Source organism: Protopterus annectens, chromosome 1.part1 (genome assembly GCF_019279795.1).
Source record: "Protopterus annectens isolate FY-2018-M chromosome 1.part1, PAN1.0, whole genome shotgun sequence".
Taxonomy (NCBI): Eukaryota; Metazoa; Chordata; order Ceratodontiformes; family Protopteridae; genus Protopterus; species Protopterus annectens.
The window spans coordinates 1,702,930,721-1,702,949,092 of record NC_056726.1 but is presented as its reverse complement, the minus strand read 5'-3'; the positions used below and the strand labels follow the sequence as shown (position 1 = coordinate 1,702,949,092).

The 18,372-nt window shown below is 40.8% G+C and overlaps 1 protein-coding gene across 1 annotated transcript in view; it reads left to right on the top strand.

The window, feature by feature from the left end:
- The window catches only part of LOC122811873 (uromodulin-like), a 549,630-nt gene that overhangs the window by 472,260 nt on the left and 58,998 nt on the right, over window positions 1-18,372 (top strand). The window contains exon 5 of the mRNA XM_044084012.1: window positions 14,446-14,513. Coding sequence (XP_043939947.1) covers window positions 14,446-14,466 — 21 coding nt within the window. The 3' untranslated portion in view covers window positions 14,467-14,513. The remainder of the gene's footprint in view (window positions 1-14,445; window positions 14,514-18,372) is intronic.

The window sequence follows — 18,372 nt, the reverse complement described above, 5'->3', positions numbered from 1 at the left end:
GCTGAGGTGGGACAGTTGGATCCGCTGGGACCAGCCTTCCCAAGCGTGCTATAGTGTTTACATTTCATCATTTGTGGGTTAGTAATAGTCAACACATTCCAGGGTTAGGTATAACAGCATGCATAGATATTCCCATTAACCCAGACACCAGATGCGGAACAGTTACATAGCAAACAGAACACATGCATATATGGGACCACAGTGGTAATAAGAACAGCATGCAGGTACATTGATGGCACCATGCTACCAATGTTGGAATAATTCAATATAACACATGCATGGGAACCATTAACATTTTATCAAACAATTGCACATTATCAGAACATAGGTGTCATTACATACCGGTTGGGTGGGTATGTTGATTATTGTTGGAGATATGGTGGGGGGAGAGAAAGATGTCAATTAGCAACTGGTATATTCCTGTAGTCCACATTACTTTCCTAGTCAGTGCTGTTATTTATACCTTACAACTCTTACTACACTACCCTATAGCCTTAGTTTGGACAGTGATATGGCTGTCGTCATCATTACACATGAACCAGTATTACTTGCTGTATACACCTCTTACCTGGCATACCTGTGGAGGGAATGTTTTTTAACACTAACTAACTGTTTGTACGCATACTCCCGGATTCTGAGTTGATATTTTGCACCATGCTATCCAACTCTTTCTGCACATACTCTGGCCATGTGTTGACCACATGCTGGTGTGCCTGGACATATCTAGAATATTGACCTCTTCCACCCTAAGTGACCTGGCACACACATATAAATGCTTTCCTACACAGTTATATTATGTAGCACAGTGTGGGTGACAGTGACCAGTGATACTTTATTATTCAGAGAAACTGCAACACTCACAATTCCCTACAATACCAGAGTGAACAGTACCAGTACAGGTTATAATGGTCTGTATTTCACAATACAGTGTTTGTATCCAACGTACCTGTGGGAGCAATGTTTGTTAGCACTACCTGACTGTTGCCACACAAAGTTCCAGATTACACATTAGTATCATGCACATACATCTCACTCTGTTACTGTACACACTCTGGTCACAGCTTGACAACATGGGAGTGTAGCTAGGACATACTTGACATATTACTCTCCTAACAGTTTTGGGGGTTGCTACAGTGACAGGTGTGTTCTCATAGATGTTTGCCAATCACTTGTATTCCCTGTTTGCTGGCTGGGATCATCCCACAGACTTACCAGGAGGACAGGGGGACAGGTAGCAGATATGGGTACATATACTGGACATTCTGGCCTCATCTGTACAGTTGTGGGGTATGAATCTGTATGCAGCCTAATTCCACTCCCAGGATTCAGAGCATGGTGGTGTCTGCTACAACTTAAACACTGTCCTTCACAGTTGTGTCTGCTATATAGATATTGATGTATATCTCCTACCTGCTTTCTGTCTTATTAATCCCCTGTGCTTTTGCATTCTGACCTTGTATTACAACACTCTTATACAGATTTCCTAGACAGTTTTATGTTGTAGGACAGTGTGGGCGACAGTGATGTGTAATACCCCATAGTTCAGAGCAACTGCATATCATTCTTGTATTTCTGAGCATAGTGTTGGTATTTGACAGACCTGTGGGAGGAATGTTTATTAGCACTACCTGAATGTTCCCACACACAGTACCAGATTCCACATTACTATTATGCACATACATCTCACTCTGTTACTGTACACACTCTGACCACAATTTGACAAGTTGGGGTGTAAATGGGAAACACAGGGCTTCTTAGTCACATAAGGTATTGGGGAGTTGCTAGTGTGCCAGCTTTGTTCTCATAGCTGTGTGTCAATCAGTTGTATTTCTTGTTTGCTGCCTATGCATCTGGGATCATCCCACTGATGCCCTGTGGGGACAGGTTGATAGGCAACATATATGGGCCACTTTAATAGACATTCTTGACATATCTGTACAGTTAAGGGGAATGATTCTGTATGCAGATTACTACTACTGGCCAGATTCAAACCGTGGCTCTGTGTGCTAAAAAAGCAACAGTTCACAGCCCAGTTGCATGTGCTATTCAGTTTTTGTTGTTTGCAATTTCCCTGTTTACTGTCTATGTGTCTCTCAGTTGTACTAAATGGCCTCTGAGGATTACACCTGTCATATACAGGCATTCCTACACATTAAATTTATGGTGCACAGTGTGGGTGACAGTGCTTAATACTACAAGTACTACATGATTGCATATCTACATTACCATATGATACCAGGATATACACATGCAGTCCAGCAGTTAGACCTGTTTTGTCAGGCTATTACACTTTTACTGACTTACAAACAATTTGAGACTCTTACTGCCATATTTTGTAGTGTATGCAATACTTGCTTTGAACAATACATGTTTTATACTAGCAATTAATTTGCTATTACTTTTATTTTTATTTCCTATAACAGTAAATGCATGAATATTACTGACCTGCCTCACATCGCAACCTCACCAGGCAACTAATGTGGGCCTCCTGGTCCATGGCCCACTCCATTGCAGCTGTGGGTGACATAAGAGGAATAATTAGCCATACCTATCCATTATATACCTGAGCTGGCAATTATTACACACATACTAGAGTGATACTTACACATGTCTGGAACGTCCCCTGATGCTCTAGCCTGTTGGACCCACTCCTCCAAGAGGTCCTCCTTACACCACTTCAGGTCAGCATAGTGGTGCCTGACCTGCTCACCAGTTTGGGATATGCCAGTGGCACTGGTGAGGTCGTGGGGGAGATGGTCCCAGGCCTCCACCTTATATTGGGAGCTCTGGTACTGACCCTGCAGTAGTCTCTGAGCATGGCATTTAACTAGGATTCCTGTCTTGACCTTGGCCTCCTGGATACACCTGCGCTGCGCCCGGAAGCACACACCTTTTCCCCTTACTGCCATAGTGCCTGCAAGAGGAAGCTACAACCAGTTATGATATGTATTCCCATCTCTTGGGTTAAAGTACGACTGATTTCCCACACTTTTCTGTGATTGGCCAGTTTTGAAAAGGCTAAGATATGGGCAAACCTGCTTACCTAAGGTTGGCATTGTTTAAAGGGGTATACCACTGGACACATTGGGTTAGGTGGTTTACACATTGCTTACACTGCCTAAGCTGGCCTGTACAATGCTTAGCATTGCTTACATTAGACTTTGCATTATATTTCCTTTTGGGCATTGATTTCATATTCATTGCATCTTATATATCTGCCAGGTATCCACATTTAATGTGTATGTACACTCTATGGGATCCTTGTGTTTTATTGGGGAATTCAACACTCTATTACAATTACACCTCACTTCTGGGCTTACTGCTGTACTCCAATTCACATATTAATGTTATGTTGTAGGTTATGGAACATATAACTGTACTGTGATTCCTTTCACAGGTTCACTTTGGTTTTCCTGTGGTGAGGACTTGTTTACTGATACCTCATTCATCTGTACTTCTGTGATGGCTTGGTGGTTAACTACTGCGACTATGTTGTTTGGGGTCCTGGGTTTGAGACCTCCATAGCTGTTTATTTTGTTGATGGCCAGAACAAGGGCCATTGGATACAGAGATTTTAAGGCACTTTTGAGCAGTTGTAAGTTGGTTTGCGTAAGGGTAAGCACTGCTATCCTGCCATTACATCTGCTTACAGAGAGTTAGCTTTAGAATTGCTTAGCCAGTGTAGACATTGCTTACCGCCACGGAAATGGGCTTACGCCCACTAACTAGTGCTTAAATATGCTTACCAATGTTTATTTGTTCTTAAACCTGCTTACTAGTGCCTTATTCATTATGACACTGACACCTCACATGTGCATTTACTGCAGTACTCCAGTTCATAAAAATATGTTATGTAGTGGGTTATGCAACATAAATATTACTTATAATGTGCTTTTCCATTGTAAATTGAATCTGCTGTAGTGGGACTCGAACTGGGATTACCTGCTAGCAAGGTGAATGCTCTGCCCACTACACTATGCTGCTTCATTTGCATATATCTTCCTTGTTATCCTCTTCAGCCATTTAAGCTACATTAACTGTAGCTAAGTGATGGACATACCCGCACACCTGGAGTTAGCTTTAATCGGATTTAAAAAAAAAATAAAAGTGTTTCTTCATTTTATTTATATGTGTGACGACCGTGCCCCAGCCCAGCAATCAAGGAGCCTCAATCCTCACCACTAACACCAGAAGAGGAAAGGATAACTAATACAAATAGTAAAGTACAATTTCCCTTAAGTGCACACAGAGATCACAGTCAGTCTGGGGCTGGTTGCTCCCTTGCTCACCAGGTCCCCAGTAAGACTCCCCACTGGCACAGCCAGGTCTCAGCCTAGCTGGGCAAGCTAAAACCTCCAGTACCCTCTCTGTCCAACCAATGCTTCGTGTCCCTGCCCAAGTAGCTGACACACCACACACGCACTTTGAGATAAGTATTTATACAACTTCACAGACACTCCTGGGAAAGGCTGATACAGATTCTCCAGCTGTGCCCCTTTACCCAGACTATATGGTAGTAATTACTGCCACCACCCAACTAATAATATCAGCTACTAAAAGGCCCTTAAAAGGGTGTCCAATTATTACTGTGAAATATTATTATCCAATGGTAGTATGACTAACAGTCAAGGCTTACTTTAAAATGGTCTGTTACAATAACCTCTATAAATATGCAATGTACTCTAGAGCTTATCTCTACACAAATCAGCCACAGGTAGAAGGTTTTAAAAATATTTAATAATAAATAATTAAAGCAAAAATCAAAACAATTACACCACAGAGATATCTAAGAGTTCAGAGATCACACAGAAACTTAAAATAATACAGTAGGACAGGTCTGATTTCAAAGAAAAATACCTAATTAATCTTTATTAGCTTTAACCATTCCTACAAGAAATTATAGTGATAAAACTTACATGTGAGCTTAAGGCTGATAAGTGGATATCCAAGATCAAAATGCTTTCAGTCTCTTGAGAGAAATAGTATTTTAACATTACTAACAAACATGTCTCAAAGGCCCTCCCAAAATTACATCATTTTTGACACTTAGGTTTTCCCAGGCAAACTGCATTCTTTATCAATCTAACACCTGCACAGAAACTTACAACAATAGAAAACATTTCACATATACGTTCTGGCAGAAACTAGAGCAATAAAGCACCTTCCACATCTAAACTCTGGTCATAAACCCTAGCCTCAAAACAATGGCCATGAAATTCTCATCCAGCTGCCCTGGAGCCAAATTCTAACATTAAAGAGATTATTAAGATCTTCTCAACTTAAAAAGACTCATTTGAAATACGTGGCTTGGTTTTCTTTACAGCAGATGGCAATGTTGCAGCAATCTTGAAGTTCACATTTTACAGCATTTTCCTACATCTAAAAACACAAGCCTTTATTTTACATTTATTTATACAGTTGATAGAATTATGTATCAATTTCTATTTGACTAGGTTGGCAGCCTTCACCCATCTCTCCCCAATCATCACAATATGTACTGTTGCTGTTGTACACATGGGGGACTATTGGTGGGGATATGCGGACACCTATGAGCGGTCTCTCTCATTTCTTACCTCTTTCTGCTGCTCTGCATTGCGGGGGCGTGTATATTCTGAGGGATCTGCTTTCAGACACACCCCCTGCACTCTTAAATGCTCAGTGTAAGATTAGGAGCTCAGGCAGCGTGACTCATTATTATGCATGGTGTGCTGCTGTCCTGCTCCTAAACGGTCGCTTCTGTGCAGGACTAAGCTTGTCCTGCATGGAAGATTAGTAAATCCGGGAGAATGTCTTTTTTAATATATTTTAGATATATTTGTCTTGCAAATAAATATTTTTTAATACATTTAACTGTTTTTTAATAGATGGAAATTGTTATATTGTTTTTATAGACAACTTTTAATTCATATTATGAATGCATTTGTGAAAAAGTTTTTTACACGTATTCCTTAGTGGATATTTTTTTCTCATCAGAGGCTTCAAGAAGCACTATTTTATTGTCTTAATATGGTAATGAGGGGGAGTATATAAGTTGTGTAATGTTGATTATCTGCATCTGATGAAGTCTGTATACCAGGGAGAAAAATACAGTGATATTTGTGGAAGCATTTATGTGTTGGTGTGGTTCAGATTAGAATTTTGCATCAAAGCTGTGGATTGGTGTTTTTTACCCTTCCTGGGTACTTTTCTAGCTCTTTCATTTTAATTGCTTTGTATCCAGTTATTATTACAGAATGATGGATATATTTATTTGAAATGAGACAAATGTTATATATTGCCTATTACCCATCGAGCCTGCCCCATGAAACTCAGTGTAGTCACTCCCCTATAGGAGGTACATGCTGATTGCAGTACTAGGGAAAGCCTTCCATAGGAAGCCACCCCCCAGGCAGCCATGAGGGTTTTTGTTTCCCTGCTAATGCGCAGTCTTTCTGTTGTGTTTGCTATGGACACCCATGTCCAAGTAAATCTGGATTGTACCCCGCAATGGGGCCTTATGCCATCCTGTCTTACTCATCATTAGATAGGGAACTACATTGTACAAACACATACAAAAACAAATCCAAAACAGTGCACAAAACAGCAGCCACATTCCAATGGCATGACCAGCTAAGATAAATCCAAATGAAATGCAAGCTCTGTAAAGCATGGAAATCCAGCGCCAGGGGAGTAGTTAGGGCAAAAAATAGAAATAACCTTCACATTTCACATTCTAGATTATGTGAGTCTGCTCTGTGTGTGGTGCATGTGTGTGTGTTTGTGTGTGCATGTGTGTTGAAATTGAAATGAAATGTCAGCAGTGTAGAGCATGAAATTCCAAAAATTTGTTGCAGGTACACAGGCAGAAAAAAAAAATGAAAAGACAAGTTTTTCTGAGTTTAACCCAGCTTCTTCAGATTAAACCTGCATCATTGCAGGGACTATATACACCCCTTTATCCTGCTAATGCACACACCTTCACATTTGAGAGCAAGGGTCAGCATCTTGGGCTTGTGAAGCTATATAATTCATCTCTCCCGTTACCAGCACCTGATAAGTATGTTTATACCCTGTGTCCTAACACTGAAGCAGTATCTGAACCAGCCAAGAATCAGAATACCCTCTCCCCAGTCCAGTCATTTCTTGTCCTCCCCAAGTAGATCTTCCAGCACTAGTGGTGCTAATGAAATGCAAGTTGTCTGAGTCCTAGAAAAACCTTTATCTCTCTGTACCACAGAACTGGGGGCTAATGACAAGTTTCTCGTATAAAAACTAGTTGGATCCTCATATAGGTGTTTTCAGTCCAGGTCTTAGGCAATGAAGAACTATACTGGCTCCATATTCAAATACTGGTTACATTTCACTCATTGACTGCGTTTTGTTTAAGACAGATATAGCAATCTTAAATTGTGAGGTTTTATTTAGCAACTTTGTGACTATCTTCCTATTTTGACAGAGATTAAGTTAATAAAAGTTTTCTGTGTTATCAGGGTTCTATTTTATAACTTCGATTAACCATAATGTTGTCTCACTTAACAGTGAGATCACAACATCTAAATGTTAAAAGAGCGAACTCCTGGAATGGCGAATTTTGCCTCCGGGAAACTAACCACTTGGCCACCACTGACATAAACAAAAAAAAATAAACAAATTAAGCCCATAGAAGTGTGGGGCTTTGCTTCACACTCCCTACTTAAATATCCCAACTCTGAGATCGCACTACAGTGGAGAAAAGGGCAAAGGTCAGCAGTAGTGGCCAAGTGGTTAGTTTCCCAGAGGTGAAATTTGCCATTCCGGGAGATTGCTCTTTTGAAGTTTAGATGTAACAGCAAGACAGCATTATGGTAAATCGATGTTATAAAGGGGAACTGATATCAGACAGATTCAAGTAAAAAAAATCTTGATGGCCTCAAGCCATGCTCTGAGATACACAATGAGAGAGTCAGGTTAATTGACAGCAATAAATAAATAGCCATGATACATTAAAAGCTCTTTCTTCAGTGAATACTTGCAAGTTTAAGGTGTTAGAAGTGTGATCTTGTATTACTTAAGTAGTTGAAGGAGTTATTTGCTGTTTAAAATTGACTAATGTATATCATATACAATATAAAACAAGCATCAGTGATGGCAAAGAAGTGTAAATTTAACTAGACTTGCAGCATCTTCAAATTTAAATCAGACCTCCGGGTACTTGAGACTTAATTGAGATGCTTTTCAATATGCTTTAACAGGAAACTCATTTTTTTTGGAAATAATTTGAAGGAAATCAGAAACAGAGCTACAGAAGAAAGAAAAAAAATGATGCAACTTCACAGAATACTGTGAGACCATCAGTCAATACTCTAACTCCAGGCAGCCAAGAATAAGCATCCTGATTCCTAATCATATAGATTATAAGGAAAATATGATTTTTATGAACTGATCTAGACAAAACAACTTGATCAATCTGTCAGTAGCTCCACCTCATCATTAGACTCCCTCCTCAGCTAATTCCTGGTTATGGTCAAGACTTCATCCCTCTATGCCATGTAGCCAACAACAATGACGTAATAATAAACGTTCATTGTATCTTTAAATTGCCACTCTGTTTGCTAGGAAACCTCTTGGATTTCACCATACTGCCATGGTTCTGCAGGTGTCTGTTATAAAACCTAATACTCTTGTCTCTGGGGACTCCATTTTGTGACACACAAATGATCATTCCCCAGACTAGACAAGGAGAAAATAAAGGTTATTTGCCTATCTGGAGACAGAATTCACAATATCTTGTACAAACTGAAGTTACTCACTCCAGGTACCAACATGATTCTATCAAAGTCCATGTGGGTGTAAATGACCTGAGACATTTCTCAGTGGACTGTATGAAAATGGACATAATGGATCTGTCAGAATATGTTTCACAGATAGGTTTGAAGCTTGCACTGAGCACCATTCTACCTTCACCAAGGATGATGTCACAGCATGAGCATAAAATGATTTACTTTAATAACTGGCTTAGCTTATGGTGTCACTCCATGGGGGAATTTAGTATCTGTGAGCATGGAAGAATAGGAGATCATAGTCAAAAGACCAGGCTTTTGAATATTGGTTAAAACTTTATTTACCCCTTAGAGCCTTTTTTAGGCTATGCCAAAAAGGCCCCCCCCAAAAAAAAATACCAGCATAGCGAATAAAAGTCTACAAGCAACCTTAAGTTATTACTGTTCAATGCTCAGAGCCTAAACCAACAACTCCACAAGCCCTCCTCACTTTGGAGAATTTATGCATATGTGTTATGATGGAGACTTGGTTTAAAGCCATACAAAGTACTCCAGAAGTGCAAAGCTGAAGTGTCTTCTACAGATTTAGACCAACTACAACACAGACTGGAGCCAAAGGTGGAGTGTTTCAGTCTATGTTAGCAAGAGACATACCTCCAGGTTGGTTAAACTAAGGCACTGTATGAGCACATCCACTCATGCATGAATTGTGCCATCACAAATAGAACCAAGATGCTCTCCTCCAAAAAAAGGAAGCCAATCTAGTGGTCCCCTGCTATAAACAAACTTTACAACAAAAGGAAAAAAACTGTTGCAGAAAAGAGGAAAATCCCAGGATGCAAAAATCTCCCTTACCAGCCTCAGTAAGAAGATGAGATCCCTCATAAAATCCTCCAAAGCTAGTTACGAAAATAAAATTGCCAAAGATTCCAAAGACAACCACAAGGCATTCTACAACTATGTTGAGAATCCAAATGGCAATGCTCAGATCTGCTCTGAGCTACAACAGAATGGCATTAAATATACTGATCCCAAGGATATTGCCAATATCCTGGCAGATCGATTCAGTGCCAACTTCACCCCCCCCCTCTAACCCCTAAATGGCCCATCTCAATACTGGAAGATTGCCAAATTCTGGTAATAATGGCCACACAGGTAAAAAACACACTCTCCAAAGCTATGAATACAGCATCCATGGGACCAGATGACATCCCAGGCTGTGTACTACATGAACTGCAAAATGAACTGGCACCTCACCTAAGTGTCATGTTTAATCATAGCCTCACCTCAGGCTTTGTGCCCATTGAGTGGCACACAGCTACAGTTATCCCCCTCCACAAGGGGGGATCCACCTTGGATCCCAGGAACTACTGCCCCATCAGTCTGACGAGCCTGATCTGCAAGGCCATGGAATGTATTATCATGGAACTTATAAACAAAGACATTGGCAACCTTAAAACACTGGACCCCACCCAGTTTGGATTCATGAAGGGCTGATCTTGTCTCCTGAACCTTATTGACTTCTTCGAATCAGTCTCCAGAGCCGTGGATGAGGGTAAGGCAGTCCACAAGCCTATCTGGTCCTCACCAAGGCCTTTGACACCATCCCCCACTCTGGAATCATAGATAAACTTACTAAGCTGGGCATTAATCCCTACGTCACTCGATGGGTTGCCAACTGGCTTACTGGGACCTCTCTTGTTTGGCATCTACTTCTGTGAAGTACAGGCCAACACTAAGGGACTCTGGCTAACAAAGTTCGCAGATGACTGCAAACTGGGAGCCATTACTGAATCCCCAAATTATGTGGATACTCTACTAAAGGGCCTTACAGAAACAGATTCTTGGTGCCAGAGCCATAAGCTCAAGCTCAATGCCAAGAAATGTATAGTTATCCCCTTTGGGAAAAAACATATACCCATGAATTATCACATAGGTGGCAGTACACTAAACACTGAAAGTGTGATAAGAGACTTTGGGACATAGGTGGACAGTGGTCTCATCTTCAATAACCACATCGCCACAACAGTCAGGAAATCCTTCTATGTGGCACACCTCATCACTAAGGGCTTTTCATCTAGAAAAAAGGAGGTCATTGTCCCACTGTACTCATTCCTCATTAGACCCATTATAGAATACAATGTCCCATTTGGTATGTACCGCTCAAGACATCTGTAACAACTGGAAATGCTGCAGAAATACCTCACTAAAAAAATCACAGGCCTAAAGCAGATGCCCTGTGCTGACTGCCTTAAAAAAAACTCCAGCTATACTCAGTCGCATATTGTCTACTCTGAGGCGATCTCTGCTTAACATACAAGGCCATGTCAAACCCAGAGCTGTTGGACATGCTACACTTAAAGAAATCCCAATCCCTCAGAGCCACATGCTCCAGGGATCTAAATCTTGTCATCACAATAAACAAAACATGCTGGAGGGATAGGTTCCTGACCCAGAGACTCCCCAGACTCTGAAATAGACTGCCCATACATGTCAAGCAGAGCGCCTCTTTGGCCCTCTTCAAAAGGAACCTTGATGATTGGATGGGAGAAAGGAAATTCATCCCGGGGATCACATCAGTCGCCCTGCTAGACAGGGGTCCAGGGAAGTAAATAGTGTGGGAAGAAATAGCCAGGAAATTGTTATGGCTAGGCTTGTATGGGCCCTAGGGCCGATAGCCTAGTACCAACCTATGAACCTATGATACCATGTGCAAGTCACCATATATAAGGTCCCTCACCATATCATGGCTAGATAGAGGTCATCATCTATGCCCCTAGAGTTTTGCAACTCTTAGCTAAATCTACAAGAGGCACTCACCAACTGACAAAATACCCTATTCATGGGTGACTTTAACCACCCCTCCATAGACTGGGAAAGTTATACTGCCTCAAACTCACAGGCACAATACTTCCTGCACTTCATTAACATAAACACCCTGGAACAGATCATGCATGCTCCAACCAGAGAATCAGACATACTGGATCTGGTACTCATCAACACGGGACAGTCTTGCACACCCCTCATTAATGTACCTTGTCCTCACTGGTGAGGTTGGATCATAAGGCTATGTCATTTGAAGTAAAAATCAATCCAAAAAATCCAACTAAACCAGTAATAGTTAGGAACTATTCAAAGGCAAACTATGGTCTATTAAGTGACAGTTTGTCAAAATTCAAGGTTCTCCCAGTCACGAGACCACAGCTACCAATGCAGAATTATTCACACAGTCACTATACAAACTAGAATGGTTGCATAGAGACTGCCATACCTACCAGAAATAAACCCAAAATAATCACTAAAAACAAACCCCACTAGGGAATCCACACTTAAACAGGGTATATAACAAAAAGAAGGAAACACGTGCCCAAAATCAGTAAAAGTAACTCCCTTAAAGACAATTGCTCTTTTATACAACTAATCAAGGCACTAAGTGATCTAATTTTGATCATCAAGGCCAACTATGAAGTCAGGGTAGCCTCACAGGCTAATGACAATCAGAAAACCTTCTTCAGCTATGTCCCTAACCTTAAAGGTAGCACATAACAGTGTGCTGAACTGCTGGTGAATGGTACCACCAACACCAATCAGGGTGACATAGCAAATCAAGTGACTGAAAAATTCAGCCAAAACTTCACCTCCCCTCCCCTCCCCATCCCTAGCTCCTCCAGGCAAAATCCCCTCCAACATACTTCCCCCCATCTATCAGCATGGGCCAGGTGCTGGCAGCACTCACTAAAGCCAAGAACACTGCCTCCATGGGTCCTAACAACATCCCTGGTTGCCTCTTGAATAGTCTAAAACATGTCCTATCAGGACCACTTGATGCACTCTTCAACTACAGCACTGAAACAATCTACATTCCAAGTGAATGGAGGACCACAGGAGTCATTCCCCTCCACAAGAGCAGACCATCAACTGACACAGGGAACTAGAGATCCATTGGTCTAACAAGCCTAATATGCAAAGCCATGGAACAAATTACCATGGAAATGATAAATAAGGACACTGGCTAACTACAGGCACTGGACCCATCCCAATTTAGCTTTATCAAGGGAAAGTCATGCCTACTTATCCTGGTAAACTTCTCTGAGACAGTCAACAAGTCAGTGGATGAGGGTAAAACAGCCCATAGAGTGTATCTTGATCTGGCTAAGGCATTTTATACAATACCCCACTCAGTTACTGTTGACAAGCTTTCTAAGCTAGATGTAAACCCTTACATAATTCACTGGGGCTAACAGACAGGATCCAAGAAGTCAGGATCGGTGAGATCCCCTCCACCAAGTGACCAGTCACCAGTGGAGTACCTAAGGGCTTCATGTTTGGCTCACTCCTGTTTGGCATCTACTTCATGGAAGTCGAAGGCTAATGTTAAAGGCCTCTGGCTCACCAAGTTAGCAGATGACTGTAAACTGGGAGGTATTATAGATTCCCAAAAAATATCTTAGAAATGGGTTCAACACAGGCAAATTACTGGTGCAAAAGCCATGGATTAAAACTTAATGCCAAAAATTCATTATAATGCCCTTTGGGAAACTGTCACTACAAGTTTATTACTCCATCAATAAAACGGTCCTACGAGTTGACCCAGTAGTAAGGATCTATGAATATATGTGTACTGCAATCTGACCTTTGACCAACATGTAGCTAAGATACTAAGAAAATCATTCTACATTGCCCAATTTATAGGTAAGGGTATGGCATCCAGGTCCAAGTAAGTTACTGTACCACTCCACTCATCCATTATCAGGCCTTTCATTGAATACAATTACCCCTTTGGCATCTGTCTAACCAAACACTTGCAACAGTTGGAATAGCCATAAAGGTTTCTCACCAGAAGAATTCAGGGCATGAATACCCTGCCCTACATTGATTGCCTGAATGCTCTATCTCTGTAGTCAGTCTGCCATAGGCTACTGACTGGAGATCTTCGCCAAGCTTATAAGGCTTCCTCAGAACCAGCCCTGGTGTATGTGTCGCAAAAGTACAAAGCAAACAGCATCAGAAACACTAGATCCAGGACTCTGAAATTTGTTTGTGACACAAACAGAACATGATGGAGATACAGATATGTGCCCCAAAAGATCCCCACACTATGGAACTGGCTCCCAGAGTTCATCCCTAATCCTATTCAAATAAAACCTTGACAGTTGGATGGGATTCATAAATTTACCCCAGTCTGGCCCCCATATCCCTTACAGATAGAGTCTGTCAATAAGAAAAGTATTATCCTAACACCACCACAAATCCAGAGCTACCAGCCTATTGCCCCAGAGTATGATACTTGGGGCCCAAGTGGTTTGGAGAATGAGGTTAGGTTTGCAAGGGCCCTAGTGTTCATTAGCCTTATAACAACCTATGCACCTATTAACTAGTGACAGTTATATAGGGGTGTGCTGATTATTGGTATCACATATCAACAGAAAGGATTAATTTCATGATTCAGACAGAGATGTACTACTAATCGCATGCAGTTTCCAGTAATATTTTATCATGGATTTGTCTGCAATTGCTAAGGTATATCAGTTTTTAGTAGATACAGTCTATGGCTAAATTGTGCCCACTGAGTTAAATGTCATATTTTTAAATAAAATGGAGCTAAATGATGGGCAAGTGTAAAGCTTATAGTAAGACAGTCTGAGACTTTCAAATGAGAAAAACACATGAAGTACTGATTCTTACATGTTCTGTTTTGTCCACTTAGTCCTGCACAGGTATAAGATGAACAGTTCCCTTCTGCAGGCCAGTTTGAGCAGAACCTGAGAAGAGAAGGTATGTTTTGATTATTTCTTTTCTAATTCTGCATAACCTTAATATGTAGAAATGAGTATATGCTAGAGTGTCACAGTTACAAACATACTGGTTATTTAGTTTGTCTTTAAAGGTAAATACGTATATATGACCTTTAGAAACAGTCCTAAATCCTAAAATTTGAGCCGTCTTAGCTACAGTTTGTGATATTTTCATACTGAAAAAAATATATATTTTTGTTTTGTCTGTATGAATAGTATAAGATCATTCTACAACCATTGTTATATGCTTTTTAGGTACAATGTCAAGGAACTTACATTTGAACTCCTATTGTAATTGTCATATGTACAAATGTATAATTATGTTAATCTTCCCTGGAGCTTTTCTCCCCGGGTCTCCACTGAAAACAAGCTTCCGGCCCAGTCGGACACTACCCAGTTATTAAATGTAAATAAATAAATAAAATCAAAATATCTAGAAAACATTAAATCTATGTATTTATTTTTGGGATCTTTAACCCATATGGCCAGCAAGCTTTCCTATCTGCTGCTTTTTCCACACATTTGTTACTGTTTAGGATGAGACTGCAATTGCTCCATTTTAGAAAGAAAGACCTTCAGACAATAATGCTTTATTGAAGTAGGAGTTGTATGAATTTGCGTAGAAAATCCATTAGGCTGGGTCACTCATTCCCCTTAGAGGTAAGAGGCTGGAGTCAAGACTGGTGACATTGTTTATTGTGGAGTGGGGACATTTTTGCTTATGTACCTAAATCCCTTTGCCTGGCAGGTGTTATTTCTCAACTCATTAGTCCTGAGGGCATATGCATCCCTCAGACTGAATTCTGTACAGCACCACTGTGTAATACAGGTGTCACCAAAGCCCATAGTTCTGGATGCCATATAATTTACACCCCTGAAGATTTTGGCATTACAGCAGACCTGACCACATCCTTCTACTTAGGACAGGCAGGCATTGGCTGTTAACAACCTCCTTTGTTGCTGGCACTTCCAGTGTCTATGTCATTGCTCAAACATGCATCATCTGATATGTAACCATATATTCACACCTCTATGCCATAGAGCTAGACTAATTTAAATTTATTTTATCTAAATTTATAGTAATGACTTATTTTGCATATTGAAATGGTAAGTTTTGGCTTTACCAAGTGAAACAACACGTTCATTTTATATAGAAGTTTGTAAATGTAGACTCCAAAATGTTTTAATTCACTCATTCTTTGTCATTCTCCAATCAGTGCCATTAGTCTGAGATAATAGAATTCAAGCTTCAAACTACCTTTGAGGATTCATATTACTTCAGGATCATAAAAACATAAACATATATGGTATGCTACAGGATATAAGTTGACATTTATATCATTCATCTGATATCAATAACTTATTCAGTCCTAAGAAAACATTCTTAGGTTCATAGGTGTGTACTAGGCTAATGGCCCTGGAGCCTTTACAAGCCTAGCCCATAGGATTACTCTGGCATCGTGCCACCCGACCTTAGTTCCCAGTGCCTCTGTCGAGTAGTAGAGCCACTGAAGTGATCCCTGGGCTGACTTTTCTATTTCCCATCCACTCATCAAGATTTCTCTTGAAGAGGGCCATTGAGTTGCTCTGCTTGACATGAATGGGAAGTCTGTTCCATAGCATGTGCAGTCTCTGCGTTATTTTATTTATTTATTTAACATTTGTTTACCAGGAAAGTCTGACTGGACACAGGTCCTTTTTCAGCAGAGGCCCAGAGAGAAAATCTTCATCAGTAACAGTAATTTTTCATGCATACATTACAATAATCAATAAAGTATAAAGTAAACAAAATGTAGTATACATAAGAACATACAAATTTGTTACATCTTGACAACAGAACCTAGGCTTTGAACATAGCTAGTACTATTTGTAGGTATGACTTATGTCGAGATATAAGGTTAAGACAGGAACTAAGGATTAAACACCGAGGGAGAAGTTGGATATGTTTTGGGTATACTGTGATGTATCAGAGCACTCAAGAGGGGTTAGTACAGGAGCATAGCCACTCATTTTTTAGATAAGCTTTAAGTGATGGCTTAAAGTGGTTAGTGGATGAAACTGAGAGAATGGAGTTAGGAAGGGAGTTCAATATATGAGATACATAGTTGTAAAATAAACTAAACTAAGTTACATCACAACACACTTATCACATAGTCCCACTAAACCTACACCACCAAAATCCACAAATAGAAACACAAAAACATTCGCAGAGGCTCTCAATAATAATCTACTCAAGAAACAGAGACCTCAAAAGCAGAAACGCAAGCAACCTTCATTCCCCAACACAACCCAAATGACACATAGCCCACAGACTCAGTGTGTCGATAAACCACAACCCATAAGGTAAACCAACATACCCAACACACTAGTCATAGGTGACTCTATAGTCAGGCAAACTGATGTAACACTCATCAGGCTAAACAAGGAGAAGGTTACTGTCAGCTGCCTGTCAGGTGCCAGGATCTTCCACATAACCCACACACTCAGGTCACTCCACAACAAGTACAAATATGACTCTGTCATTGTCCATGTTGGTGTGAATGACCTGAGACATATCTCCCTGGACTACATGAAAAGATACATGGAAGAGCTCTCCGATCTTGTAGCCCAGGCAGGTATGCCCTAGCCCTGAGTAGCATCCTGCCATTGCCCAGAATGATACCGCAGTACAAGGACAAAATGATTACCTTCAACAATTGGCTAAGCTTCTGGTGTCATTCTAAGGGGATCCAGTATCTCTCTGTCTGGGACGATGTGGTCGACAGACCACGATGCTTTGCCAGAGATGGCCTGCAGCTCTCACCCCTGGGATTCAGGATACTAGCTAAGGCTCTTGCCACCCCTATAGTGACTTTTTTAGGCAAGTTTCAAATGACAAATTCACCACCATAACAGGAACAGGCAAGCAAAAACTGAGGGCAATGCTACTCAATACTAGAAGTTAAAATCTCAAAATGCACTCACTGGAGGCACTCCTTAAAATGGAGAACATCGATATCTGTGCTGTGACTGAGACCTGGTTCAAGGCTGTAGAGAGCAGCCCTGCATTACCAGGCTATAACTCATACCACACTTTTTGGCCATCTAACCAGGACCAGAGCATCAAAGGTGGAGGTGTGTCCATATTCATTAAAGATATCCACACCTCCAGGCTAGTTGCGCAGCATAATGCATCCGAGGTTATCCAAGTGCAACTAACTCTGGGCAAAACTGCAATCCAAATTGTAGCTTGTTACAGATCCCCACCACACCCCAGGATTCCCACTCCTCTTTTCTTGATATACTGGAAAATATTAGGGTTCAACCAAACACCCTAATAATGGGAGATTTCAACTACCCCACCATTAACTGGGAAAACAACTCTTTCACGCAACGCTTTCTGAAATTCATAAATTCCAATTCCCTGGATCAACTTATCCACACCCCCACCAGGGGCAACAATATCCTAGACCTAGTCATTATCAACATGAGTGACTGGTGTTCCACACCTGAAATCAACTCCTCGTTGATCAGATCCGACCATAAGCTAATCACCCTAGATATCCGCATCCTGACCCCACCCACCATTAAGTAAACCACGGTAAAAAATTTCTGCAAAGCCAACTTCATGCTTCTTAAGACAGAAGTGACAAACTTCATGACACCCATGCAGATGGACAATGCAGTTATGACTGTTGAATCCTGCACAAATGCACTCTATAAGCACTTACACGAGTGCATGGATCGTGCTATCCCAAACAGAACCAAGACGCTATCCTCCAAAAAAAGGAAGCCAATCTGATGGTCCCCTGTCATAAACAAACTCTACAACAGAAGGAAGAAACTGTTGCAAAAGAGAG